Here is an 11,218-nt window from a genome sequence, read left to right on the forward strand (position 1 = left end):
GGTAACGTCGCCACGGCGCCTGTGCCAGGCTAGGTGCACATTGAGGCCACGTGAAGTGTTGCTGGCAGGAGGAGGTCTCGGGACAGACCTCCTGACAGCAGCTGTGCCCCCTACTGGCACACGGGAGTCCCACCACCACCATCACCACCAAAGACAAATATCCCCCGTGTAGCCTTAACAGGCTGTTGGGGCAAGTGCTGTTAGCTAGCAGCACCTATGAAGGCCGGCACGGCACACGAGGTGGGTGGGTGGCCAGCACCACGCCCGGCCGCCTTTGTCTCCATTTTGGCGATGTTTACACACCGCACCAGGTGCTCGTTTGGGGCTGAGTCGACCTAGGCGGAGAGGCCCAGGACCGGTTCAGATAATCGTCACCGGGTGTTGATGGCCGTGAGCGCCGCGCTAACCACTGCGCCACCGCTCCCCCTCCCCCCGCCAGCCCCGCCCCCTCGCCGGCCCCGCCCCCACCAGCCCCCGCCACAGCCCCCCCCACCGGCCCCCCCGCCAGCCCCCCCCGCCAGCCCCCCCCACCAGACCCCCCCACCACCGGCCCCGCCCCTCACCAGCCCCGCCCCCCGCCACCACGTCATCGCCCCCCCCCCTCGCCGCCCCCCCCCACCAGCCCCCCCCACCACGGGCCCCGCCCCTCACCAGCCCCGCCCCCCGCCGCCACGTCATCGCCGGTGTCGTCACCGCCGCCCGCGTGACGTCGCCGACTGTCATGGTGGCGCCGCTACCGCTCCTCGGCCTCCTCCTGCTTCTCGTCTCGGCTCGCAGCCGCCTCGCCTAGCGGCGCCTCGCGAGACGCAGGCCGCCGCCTCCTCCTCCTCCTCGCGCCTCAGGGAGCCCGCACACCCCCCCACCACCACCACCACCAGGGCTCGCGTATAGCGGCCTCCCCGCGACCCACTGGGCCCTGCGGCCTTCCCGACCCGCGGCCTCAACGCGCTCCTCTGTGGGCCCCGCGGCCTCCAAGCGAACCCCGGGGGGCCCCGGGGGCCTCACACACCCGCGGCCTCCCCTTGTCCCTCGGGGGGCCTCGGGGGACCCCGCGGCCTGCCCGCGATGCGGGGCTGGGAGTCGGGGCCGCTGCTGCTGCCGCTGCTGCTTGTGGCCGCGTTTGTAGCGGAACTGGGCCTGAGCCGGTCAGTGCGGGGGGCAGGGTGATGGTGATTGTGATGGTGGTGATTGTGGTGGTAATTATAGTGATGGTGATTGTGGTGATGGTGATTGTGATGGTGATTGTGGTGGTAATTATAGTGATGGTCATTGTGGTGATGGTGATTGTGATGATGGTGATTGTGATGATGGTGATTGTGGTGGTAATTATAGTGATGGTCATTGTGGTGATGGTGATTGTGATGATGGTGATTGTGATGATGGTGATTGTGGTGGTAATTATAGTGATGGTCATTGTGGTGATGGTGATTGTGATGATGGTGATTGTGATGGTGGTGATGATGGTGATTGTAGTGATACTGATTGTAATGATGGTGATGGTGATTGTGATGATACTGATGGTGATTGTGATGGTGATTGTGATTATTGTGATGGTGATTGTAATGATGGTGATTGTAATAATGGTCATTGTAATGATGGTGATGCTGATTGTGATGATACTGATGGTGATTGTGATGGTAATGATGGTGATGATACTGATGGTGATGGTAATTGTAATGATGGTGATTGTGATGGTGATGATACTGATGGTGATTGTGATGGTGATTGTGATTATGGTGATTGTGATGGTGATTGTGGTTGTGATGAGTCATGGTTGATTATAGTGATGGTAGTTGTGATGATAGTGATGGTAATCATGATCATGGTAATTGTGATGGTAAATGGTGGTGGTGGCGATCTTACGATGGTAATGGGACGATAATAGTTTTAGTAATGCTGGGATGATGGTGAGAAGATGATGATTTATGATTGTTACGTTAGCAGTGACGATGGTGGTGATGTTGATGATGGTTGGTGATGATAGCGGTGGTGAGAAGAGCATTGTTAATGATATGATAACGGCGGCGGTGATGATAATGATTTAGTGGTAAAAAAAACCTAACACACTCAAATAACCGTTTGTGGCCTTACAAGGAACAATCGTTAATAGTGATGGTGTTTATAGCTCGTCGTGATGGCGAGATGTTAACTACCTCGCCTGGTATACGGGAGGTCGTGGGTTCGATTCCCGACCCTGACGCGTCTTGTATATTTGGAGTTTGCGTGTTCTCCCTGTGGTCGTGTGGATTTTTCTCCGTGTCCTCCGGTTTCTCCCTCCACATCTAGAAACGCGCGTTTAAGAGTATTTTGCTGCTGGACGTGTCCACGTGATGAGCCACTTTTGTTAAGCTGTCATTTATGGCCAGCTTGCTTCTAGCTCAGTGGGCCTTACCTGGTCAAATCAAAAGTTTAGTTTCAGTTTACCCTTGGCTGTAATGATGCTGCTGCCGCTGCCGGTAACGCTGACACGACCCCGCAGATTGGCTAACAATCTCTCTCGTTCGTTTCAGAGTGGCGGACGCCGCGAGTGTGCGTGGCTCTCCGGTTGCAGGTGAGGCTCCCGCTGTTGAACTCATCCTGACCCCCCCAGCGCCAGCGTTCCCACCGCTGGCGCTCACGCGGTCGTCACGCCCATGACGCGGACGTGAACGAACGCAGCGCCGCTGCTGCAGCCAATCGGCATCCGTGACCGCATCCACCCCCAGCTTGTTCCTCCCTCCTAATTTTAACTTTTTTCCCTACGTGACTTTACCGGAAAAAACCTAAGACTATGAATCCTTGCAGTCACGAAAGCTTCAAATCTAGAATTGTTCCTCCCAAGTCCGTGGTTACGTCCCGGCCGTTCCTGCATTCCCATGGCCTCGGAACCGATTCATTCCCGATCCGAGGGCAGAGCGTTGTGTTTTTCACCGCCACAGTGGCATCTCATCTTGCCAGCGATGGGATTCACGCGCTGTGCATTGGCGGTGGATGCTTGTACGGTTCTAGGCCACTCGGCCGTACCGGTCTAATGCAGAGTGGAGGGGGGGGCATAATGCGGTGGTGGATTGTGGACGGTCGCCTGGAACGTGCGCTGCTCGTGTGTGGCCGCAGTGACGCCGCTTCCTTGCTGGGCGCTGGAGGAGTACCGCACAGTGCAGCCCTGCGCCCCGTGCTCCGACTTCCAGAGCGTGAGCACCGCAACCCACACGCAGAACACACACAACACACACAAAACATACCCCAACACACACACAACGCTCCCAACACACGCACACAACACACACACAAACCACACACGGCACATTACTTGCAACACAAACGAGCAGCACCGTGTAGAGCCAGGTGGGGCAGTGGACTTTGTTCGTTAAGTTTTCTAATGGGCTTGCTGGGTAACATGGCGGTGAACTTATGGGGTCGAGTGGTCATGAATCTGCTGTATGAGATGTTGGTGGTGGACCTGCAGAGTGAGATGGAGGTGGTGAGTGGACCCGCGGGGTAAGAGGAAGGTGGTGGTCCTGCTGGGTGTGATGGAGGTGGTGGTCCTGCTGGGTGTGATGGAGGAGGTGGTGGTTCTGCTCGGTGAGATGGAGGTGGTGGTGGTTCTGCTGGGTGTGATGGAAGTGGTGGTGGTTCTGCTGGGTGTGATAGAGGTGGTGGTCCTGCTGGGTGTGATGGAGGTGGTGGTGGTCCTGCTGGGTGTGATGGAGGTGGTGGTCCTGCTGGGTGTGATGGAAGTGGTGGTGGTCCTGCTGGGTGTGATGGAGGTGGTGGTGGTCCTGCTGGGTGTGATAGAGGTGGTGGTCCTGCTGGGTGTGATGGAAGTGGTGGTGGTCCTGCTGGGTGTGATGGAGGTGGTGGTCCTGCTGGGTGTGATGGAGGTGGTGGTCCTGCTGGGTGTGATGGAGGAGGTGGTGGTTCTGCTCGGTGAGATGGAGGTGGTGGTGGTCCTGCTGGGTGTGATGGAGGTGGTGGTGGTCCTGCTGGGTGTGATGGAGGTGGTGGTCCTGCTGGGTGTGATGGAGGTGGTGGTCCTGCTGGGTGTGATGGACGTGGTGGTGGTCCTGCTGGGTGTGATGGAAGTGGTGGTGGTTCTGCTGGGTGTGATGGAGGTGGTGGTGGTCCTGCTGAGTGAGATGGAGGTGGTGGTGGTCCTGCTGAGTGAGATGGAGGTGGTGGTGGTCCTGCTGGGTGTGATGGAGGTGGTGGTGGTCCTGCTGAGTGAGATGGAGGTGGTAGTGGTCCTGCTGGGTGTGATGGAGGTAGTAGTGGTCCTGCTGGGTGTGATGGAGGTGGTGGTCCTGCTGGGTGAGATTGGAGGTGGTGGTCCTGCTGGGTGTGATGGAGGTGGTGGTGGTCCTGCTGAGTGAGATGGAGGTAGTGGTCCTGCTGGGTGTGATGGAGGTGGTGGTTCTGCTGGTTGTGATGGAGGTGGTGGTGGTCCTGCTGGGTGTGATGGAGGTAGTGGTCCTGCTGGGTGTGATGGAGGTGGTGGTTCTGCTGAGTGAGATGGAGGTGGTGGTGGTCCTGCTGGGTGAGATTGGAGGTGGTGGTCTTGCTGAGTGAGGAAGGTGGTGGTCCTGCTGGGTGAGATTGGAGGTGGTGGTCCTGCTGAGTGAGGAAGGTGGTGGTCCTGCTGGGTGTGATGGAGGTGGTAGTGGTCCTGCTGGTCAGAGTCGTGTGGTTGGATCACTCTCCCCGCCGTTGCCGCCCCTCACAGACGGCGATGGAGGCCTGCGTAGCCACGGGATTTGTGGAGAAGCTGAGCTGCGTGGATTCGCACAAGGACGAGTTCCGCAGGTGAGCAGCACCCGGTGACTCCGCAGGAAATGGAAGAAGTGACCTTGCGGTTAGCCGGTCATTTAACCAGGAGATGAAGTAAATAATAAGCTCTTTTGAGACTCGTAATTTAATCATTTCAATTTTGTAATGCACACAATAATCTCTCGCTCTCGTGGAGAGAGACTGACACAAAGGTGCGAGGGAGGAACCAAAGACGAGCAGGAAGGCAGCCACGCGATGAGCCGACTCCAATTTCCCAAGCTCTGTCGTTCTCTTTATATTAAGGTGTTATCGACCAACGAGTGTTTAGATGCGAGAGGAAATCTGAGCAACCAGAAAAAACTCAGGCTTGTGAGCTGTTACCTCTTCGTTTGTTGTGCAGGAGGTCGTGGGTTCGATCCCCACCCCGACGCCTGTATTTTTGGAGTTTGCTTGTTCTCTCTCTCCATCGTCGCATGGATTTTTCTCCGGGTCCTCTGGTTTTTCGCTCCACTTTTAAAAGCATTTAGATGATTTGGCTATGAATTCTGACATGATATCAGCCACTTGAATGAGATAGAGCTATATAGCTTCGTTGGCCGTGGTAAAATAAAATTGAAAGTTAAAGTTACGTGTGCCCAGGTTTCCTCTCAAAAAGTGAATAGCTCAGTGGGCTATAACTAGTAACTACATGTTTAAAAACAGTACAAAAAACAAATTGAACGGACGGGGTCGACATTTTTGCTGTATCTCCTGGCAAGCAGAGGTCGCAAACGGGTTTTGATTCCTTACCCGTACCCGGCCGCACCAGGGTCGCAAATGGGTACCCGTACCCGGCCGTACCCTACCCGTACCCGGCCGGGTAGGGTAGGGTACAGGTATCGGGTACCCGATTGCGACCTCTGGGATGAAGCCATGTTGCAGGCGTGGGTGGGTTGATTCTAGGAACTTGAATTGTGAGAAGAGACAAGACGTTGGGAAATGAGTGACAAAGAGTTACTCACCAGTGACTCACGGCGTACCCGTACCCGGCCGCACCAGGGTCGCAAACGGGTACCCGGTTGCGACCTCTGCTGGCGAGCCAAGGGGACGAGGCTCCTCTGCCCACGTGGAATTTTGTAACATTTGTGATGCACCAACACTCACTGCCACCACAGTGCCGGATTACAGGCGCGCACAGCCACCACCGCCCGCCATGATACAATGCCGCTCTTGCAAACGCGACCTGGGTTAAACATGGGAAGGACGTGGCCATGCGGTGCAGATATTTGGAGTTTGCGGTGTCTCTCCCTGTGGTTGTGGATTTTTCTCCGGGTCCTCCGGTTTTTCCCTCAAGATTTATAATCAACGGCTGCTATAAATGTCCACGTGATGATGAGCCACTTTGTTGAGCTACCAATTGTGAGCAGGTCGCTCCTGAAAAAGAGCTACACAGCTCAGTGCGCCTTATCTGGTAAAATAAAAAATGTTTCGGAGTTTAAAGAGACGGAGCCTCCAGATGTAAACACGAACCCAACGCTATGGCGCGTGAACCGTGACGGCCTCTTCTTTTTCTGTGCAGCTGCCGCTCTGCGACGGCGGAGGAGCGGGCCTTCTGGCACTTCGAGTTCACCGTCATGGGCCTGGGGGCCGCGCTGGCGCTCGCCGTCACCCTGCGGCACCGCCGCCTCGACCGCATCGCCTCGGACAAGGTGCGCCGCCAGATCGAGTCTCTGTGAGCTGCCACTGCCACCGGCCGCGGGGACTTGGTGACGGCGCGGGGGTTGCGCCCCCCTTGGCTCTGCGTGCCCGCGTGGTGGACTTGACGACCGTGCCGGTGTGGTGGACTTGACGACCGTGCCGGCGTGGTGGACTTGACGACCGTGCCGGTGCGGTAACCTGACGACCGCGGCGGTGCCAGCGGCGTCGCGCAGCGTTCGGAGAGGGGGCGGTCGCAGTCTCCTCCGCCCCCCTCGCTCCTCGCTCGTACCCTGGGGTGTCCGCTCCGAGGCCGGGAAAAGCGGGCGCTTCACGGTGGACAAAGCGAGCAACAGAACTGACTGACGCACTCTTTAAACGTACAAATTTTATTTTGTCAGCCCGAGGCAGCGATTGCCGATTTCACTATTTAATGTAAAGAGGCCCGTTGGAGTTTCAAGTAAGCCGAATACTGTAACAATAAAGCTGATTCTTCACGTGCTCGCCTCGCCCTTCTCTCCGCTACCTCGGCCTCTGCCCACGCGAAGAACTAGAGGCCTCGTACTGTGGGGCACAGATCTCGTACCCGTCATCAATTTGATATGTGCAACTGAACAAAGTGACGACAAACTACTGCACTACCCCACACACCCCCCCACTGCTACAGGGGGTAACGCAGCGGAGGTAACCCTAGGAGGCCCCTCGTCACGCCACGTTCTGCGAGGGCGCCCCGGCTGCCCCCTTGCCGCCGCCGCCGCCGGCTGCCCCCTTGCCGGCTGCCCCCTTGCCGGCTGCCTCCTTGCCGGCTGCCTCCTTGCCGGCTGCCGCGGCCTTGTCGCGTCGGTACTGCTCGATCGCGCTGAGGCGCCGCTCCAGCTCGCCGGGGTGCACGCGGTGCTCCATGACGAAGCGCCCGTCCAGGTGCACCACCGGGATGTCGTGGCGGTAGCGCTGGAACCAGTAGCTGTGAGCCGAATGCATGATGTCCACCTCCTCCAGCTCCACCTGGCGGCGCGTGCAGCCAACACGGGGCGACAGGGTCACGCGCGGGTGGTGGTCGTGATGGTGGTGGTAACTACTCCTGTGATGGGTTTGTGGTGGTGGGTTTGTGGTGATGGGTTTGTGGTGATGGGTTTGTGGTGATGGGTTTGTGGTGATGGGTTTGTGGTGATGGGTTTGTGGTGATGGGTTTGTTGCGAGTGGTGGTGGTGGTGGTTGCTCCGTAGCTCACCCGGTGAAGGAACGGCTTCAGCACCTCCTTGGCCTCGTTGCACAGGACGCACGGGTGCTGCACAGAGAAAGCGGTGCGCGTTAGTGGCTGTCAGTGGGTGGGGGCCCACACAGAGAGGGGCTGTGATGGTGAGGAGAGGGAGGTGATGATGAGGTCGGAAGGAAAGTGTGAGGGGGGTTGCCACGGTGGCTACGAGATGTTAACCACCTCGCCTGTTATACAGGAGGTCGTGGGTTCAATCCCGACCTTAACGCCTGCTGTATATTTGAAGTATGCATGCTCTCCTCGTGGTTGCGTGAATGTTCCTCCGGTTGACCCCTCCACATGTATAGCTAACATCAGACACATTCAGAGTATTTGGACTGCTGCTATCAATTTCCACATGGTGATGATAAGCCCACTTCGTTGAGCTTCTGAAAAAGAGCTACACATCTCGGTAGGCCTTACCCGATTAATAAAATAACACTGGTCAACACACTTTTTCTGGCATAAGGTATTCCAACGGTTTTAAGGTAATTTTGGGGTGCTGATTCCAAATCTGGCGTCAGTTTTTGTCTCATCAGGTTTTTGAGATATCAAATATTGCATTTTCAATAAAAACTGCAGAAGAAAAATATTAAATAAATGTGGATATCTACATAAAATTATATTATAAACACACTATTCTAAAAATACAGCACCATATTTTAACACTAAAGCAGTCACTGACTTGCAACAACCTGCAATCAAATTTTTGGAATCGGCACCCTGAAATTAGTCTAGAACAGCTACAAAAGTCCAGGCCAGAGATTTTTTTTTTGACCAGTGTAATTTAGAAAGCGGGAGGGTGGGGAGGCGAGCGGGGCACGTGCGGCCTCACCCTGGTGAAGAGGGTGAGCACGGGCAGCCGAGGCCCGTCGCCGCCTGTGGCCGCCGTGCGCTGCCCCAGGGCTGCGGCCCCACGCAGCGTGGCCGCACGGCGCAGCAGGAACCACATGGCGAGAGCTGTGACCTGTACGGGGGGGTCATAGGAAAGGGGTCACGGGGGAGGAGGGGTCAAAGGTTAGGGGTCATCGGAAGGGGGCCCGGAAGTATGGGTGGGGTCACGGGGGAGCGGTCACGAGGGAGGAGTCATAGGGCGTGGGGGTCACGGGGGAGGAGTCATAAAGGGAGGGTCACGGGGGAGGAGGGGTCAAAGGGGGGGATTAGGGGGAAGGTTGCCCGGGAGCGTGGGTGGGGTCACACGTGGGGGAGGGGGTCACCGTGGGGGAGGGGGTCACTGGAGGGGTCAGGGCCCAAGCCTCGACCGCCACGCGGCATGGCGACGACCGTTGTTGTTGCTGCTGCTGCTGTATTGTCGCATTCCTCGCTGCTATCACCCCCTCCCCCACCACTGTTACTGGCGCCTGATACTGGGGCACAACCCCCACCGTGCATTGTTCTCGCGGGTGGCACGTGTCCGGCCCTTTACTGTGATCCACTGCTGGATGAAGGCCTTCCTCCCCAGTCGCGGTGTTGACAATGTCACCTATAGCACCCGTTATGCATCCAGCCTCATCCTCCCGCTTGGCTTCCCCGGAACCGAGCGTCAACCCGCCCATGAGTCGCCCAAAGTCGTCCAACAACTCCCAACAACAACGCACTCCGCGTGCTGTGAACAAAGGCCATCGGCCGAAACGTCGGCCACCGTCTAGTGCGCTGTATATAATAGACCAGTGGTTTTTATTCGCCTGTGGGAGATGCCCTTTCTGGGGAGGTGCGAGACATGGGCAGATTTTTATTTTTTTTCGAAGGCAAATAATCGAAAACACGAAATTAAGCACACGGGCACGTACGTTTAAACTTTGTTGTTTCATCAAACCCTATGTAGTGATTAACGTTCTACTTTTTAAATCCTTTATATTAAGTTCACTTGCTTGCTTGCTTAGGACCGTGCAAATCTTTCGGTCGTTTTTTAACCCACTTCCCGTGATCCAATCGAGCTGACATTTTGCACACAGACTCGTTGTGCGTGACAATGCATTTTCGTGAAAAAAATTCCAACATTTTACACTGTTTAGGGATTTTTTTTAAAATATTTAATTACCAATTGTTTAATGCTGCCAATCATCTGACCCATAGTTGGCAGCCATCTCAAGCCAGAGGACGAGAGGACTCTAGCCGCCCCGATGCCACGCATATAAAGTATTATAGTGAAAAACTTTGTTTTTACGGGTTTACTTGTTTTAACTATCGATAACCTAAGGGGGGAGGGGTGCAAGGCTGCAGTACCACACGGCCACGTGGCGTTTTTGTGTTCGTACCGCCACTGCTAAACACCGCAGCAGCAGCAAATGCGTGCGATAGCTACACTGGATGTGGCTGTTGTCTGAGCGATTGTGTGAGGTTTGTGTGGCTGTGTCTCACAGTGGGGAGACAAAGGCGGCCGGGCGTGGTAGCTGGCCCACCCACCCACCCCCTCGTGTGCCGTGCCGACCTTCCATAGGTGGTGCTGCTACTCGCTCACAGCACTTGCCCCTACAGTCTGCTACAGGCTACACGGGGGATCTTTGTTTGCGGGGCGTGTTGGGGATGGTTGTGGTTGTGTGTAGGATTGATGTGGTGGGTTGTTATGGTTGTTGTGGGTGGTGGTGGTTGTGGTTGTTGTGGATGGTTGTGGTGGTTGTGTGTAGGGTTGTTGTGGACGGTGGTGGGTGGTTGTTGGTGGTGGGTGGTTGTTGGTGGTGGTGAATGGTTGTTGTTGTGGATGATTATGGTGGTGGTTGTGTGTAGCGTTGTTGTGGATGGTTGTAGGTTGTTGTGGATGGTGGTGAATGGTTGTTGGTGGTGGTGGGTGGTGGTGGTGAATGGTTGTTGTTGTGGATGGTGTTGGTTGTGTGTAGCGTTGTTGTGGATGGTTGTAGGTGGTTGTTGGTGGTGGTGAATGGTTGTTGGTGGTGGTGAATGGTTGTTGTTGTTGTGGATGGTTATGGTGGTGGTTGTGTGTAGCGTTATTCTTAATTATGGAGCTTTCGTGACTGCAGGAATTATTCTTTGGTTCTTTCGGTTAAGTCACGTCTAAAGATAAAATAATAAATTAAAATAAAAGCATATTACGACGTTATTGTGGATAGTTGTCGGTTGTTGTGGATGGTGGTGGTGAATGGTTGTTGTTGGTGAATGGTTGTTGTTCTGGAAGGTTATGGTGGTGGTGGTTGTGTGTAGCGTTGTTGTGGATGGTTGTAGGTTGTTGTGGATGGTGGTGGTGAATGGTTGTGGATGGTGGTGGTGAATGGTTGTTGTTGTTGGTGAATGGTTGTTGTTGGTGTAACTCACGAAGTGACTTGTTGCCGAGGAGACTCGCACGACCGCTTCCCTCGACCTCCAGACCCCGTGTGTGTGCGATTGGTCAGCAGGGGTCACGCGGGTTCACAACGCTTGCGGATGACGTCATTCGTGCGCACGTCCGGAGCGGGGCGTGACGTAGTGCCGATTGTTTACCTTCCCCCCCCCCCACCGCAGTGACGTCGCCGGAATGGCGTTCCCGCGCATGACGTCACGAGCCACCGTGACGTCACGTGTTTGTTTTTCCGCGTGACGTCACGGCCGCTT

The 11,218-nt window shown here is 55.8% G+C and overlaps 2 protein-coding genes across 2 annotated transcripts; one reads left to right on the forward strand and one right to left on the reverse strand.

The window, feature by feature from the left end:
* The first annotated feature begins 684 nt into the window (after positions 1-684).
* Positions 685-6,914, forward strand: LOC133359327 (protein JTB-like). Its single transcript, XM_061577779.1, has 5 exons — positions 685-1,145; positions 2,511-2,551; positions 3,094-3,170; positions 4,700-4,779; positions 6,302-6,914. Exons 1-5 carry the CDS (start codon positions 1,066-1,068, stop codon positions 6,456-6,458), a joined length of 435 nt encoding a protein of 144 aa, XP_061433763.1. The 5' UTR covers positions 685-1,065; the 3' UTR covers positions 6,459-6,914.
* On the reverse strand, positions 6,791-11,015 carry LOC133358310 (glutaredoxin-like protein C5orf63 homolog). The gene is made up of 4 exons (XM_061576605.1): positions 10,943-11,015; positions 8,508-8,639; positions 7,649-7,705; positions 6,791-7,422 (listed from the first exon to the last, which is right to left on the reverse strand). The coding sequence occupies exons 2-4, from the start codon at positions 8,622-8,624 to the stop codon at positions 7,123-7,125; spliced, it is 474 nt and encodes a 157-aa protein (XP_061432589.1). The 5' UTR covers positions 8,625-8,639; positions 10,943-11,015; the 3' UTR covers positions 6,791-7,122.
* Positions 11,016-11,218: the final 203 nt, after the last annotated feature.

Source organism: Lethenteron reissneri, chromosome 1, assembly GCF_015708825.2.
Source record: "Lethenteron reissneri isolate LAM-NWPU_2019-01 chromosome 1, ASM1570882v1, whole genome shotgun sequence".
Classification (NCBI taxonomy): Eukaryota; Metazoa; Chordata; class Hyperoartia; order Petromyzontiformes; family Petromyzontidae; genus Lethenteron; species Lethenteron reissneri.

What these genes read in the sequence shown, in the direction of transcription:
- LOC133359327 (XM_061577779.1), top strand. Translation starts at nt 1,066, where the DNA reads ATGCGGGGCTGGGAGTCGGGGCCGCTGCTGCTGCCGCTGCTGCTTGTG. An exon ending in GCGGAACTGGGCCTGAGCCG is followed by an intron (nt 1,146 to 2,510) that starts GTCAGTGCGGGG and finishes CGTTCGTTTCAG; the next exon opens with AGTGGCGGACGCCGCGAGTG. An exon ending in GCGTGGCTCTCCGGTTGCAG is followed by an intron (nt 2,552 to 3,093) that starts GTGAGGCTCCCG and finishes GTGTGGCCGCAG; the next exon opens with TGACGCCGCTTCCTTGCTGG.
- LOC133358310 (XM_061576605.1), bottom strand. Translation starts at nt 8,624, where the DNA reads ATGTGGTTCCTGCTGCGCCGTGCGGCCACGCTGCGTGGGGCCGCAGCC. An exon ending in TGCTCACCCTCTTCACCAGG is followed by an intron (nt 7,706 to 8,507) that starts GTGAGGCCGCAC and finishes TTCTCTGTGCAG; the next exon opens with CACCCGTGCGTCCTGTGCAA. An exon ending in TGAAGCCGTTCCTTCACCGG is followed by an intron (nt 7,423 to 7,648) that starts GTGAGCTACGGA and finishes ACGCGCCGCCAG; the next exon opens with GTGGAGCTGGAGGAGGTGGA.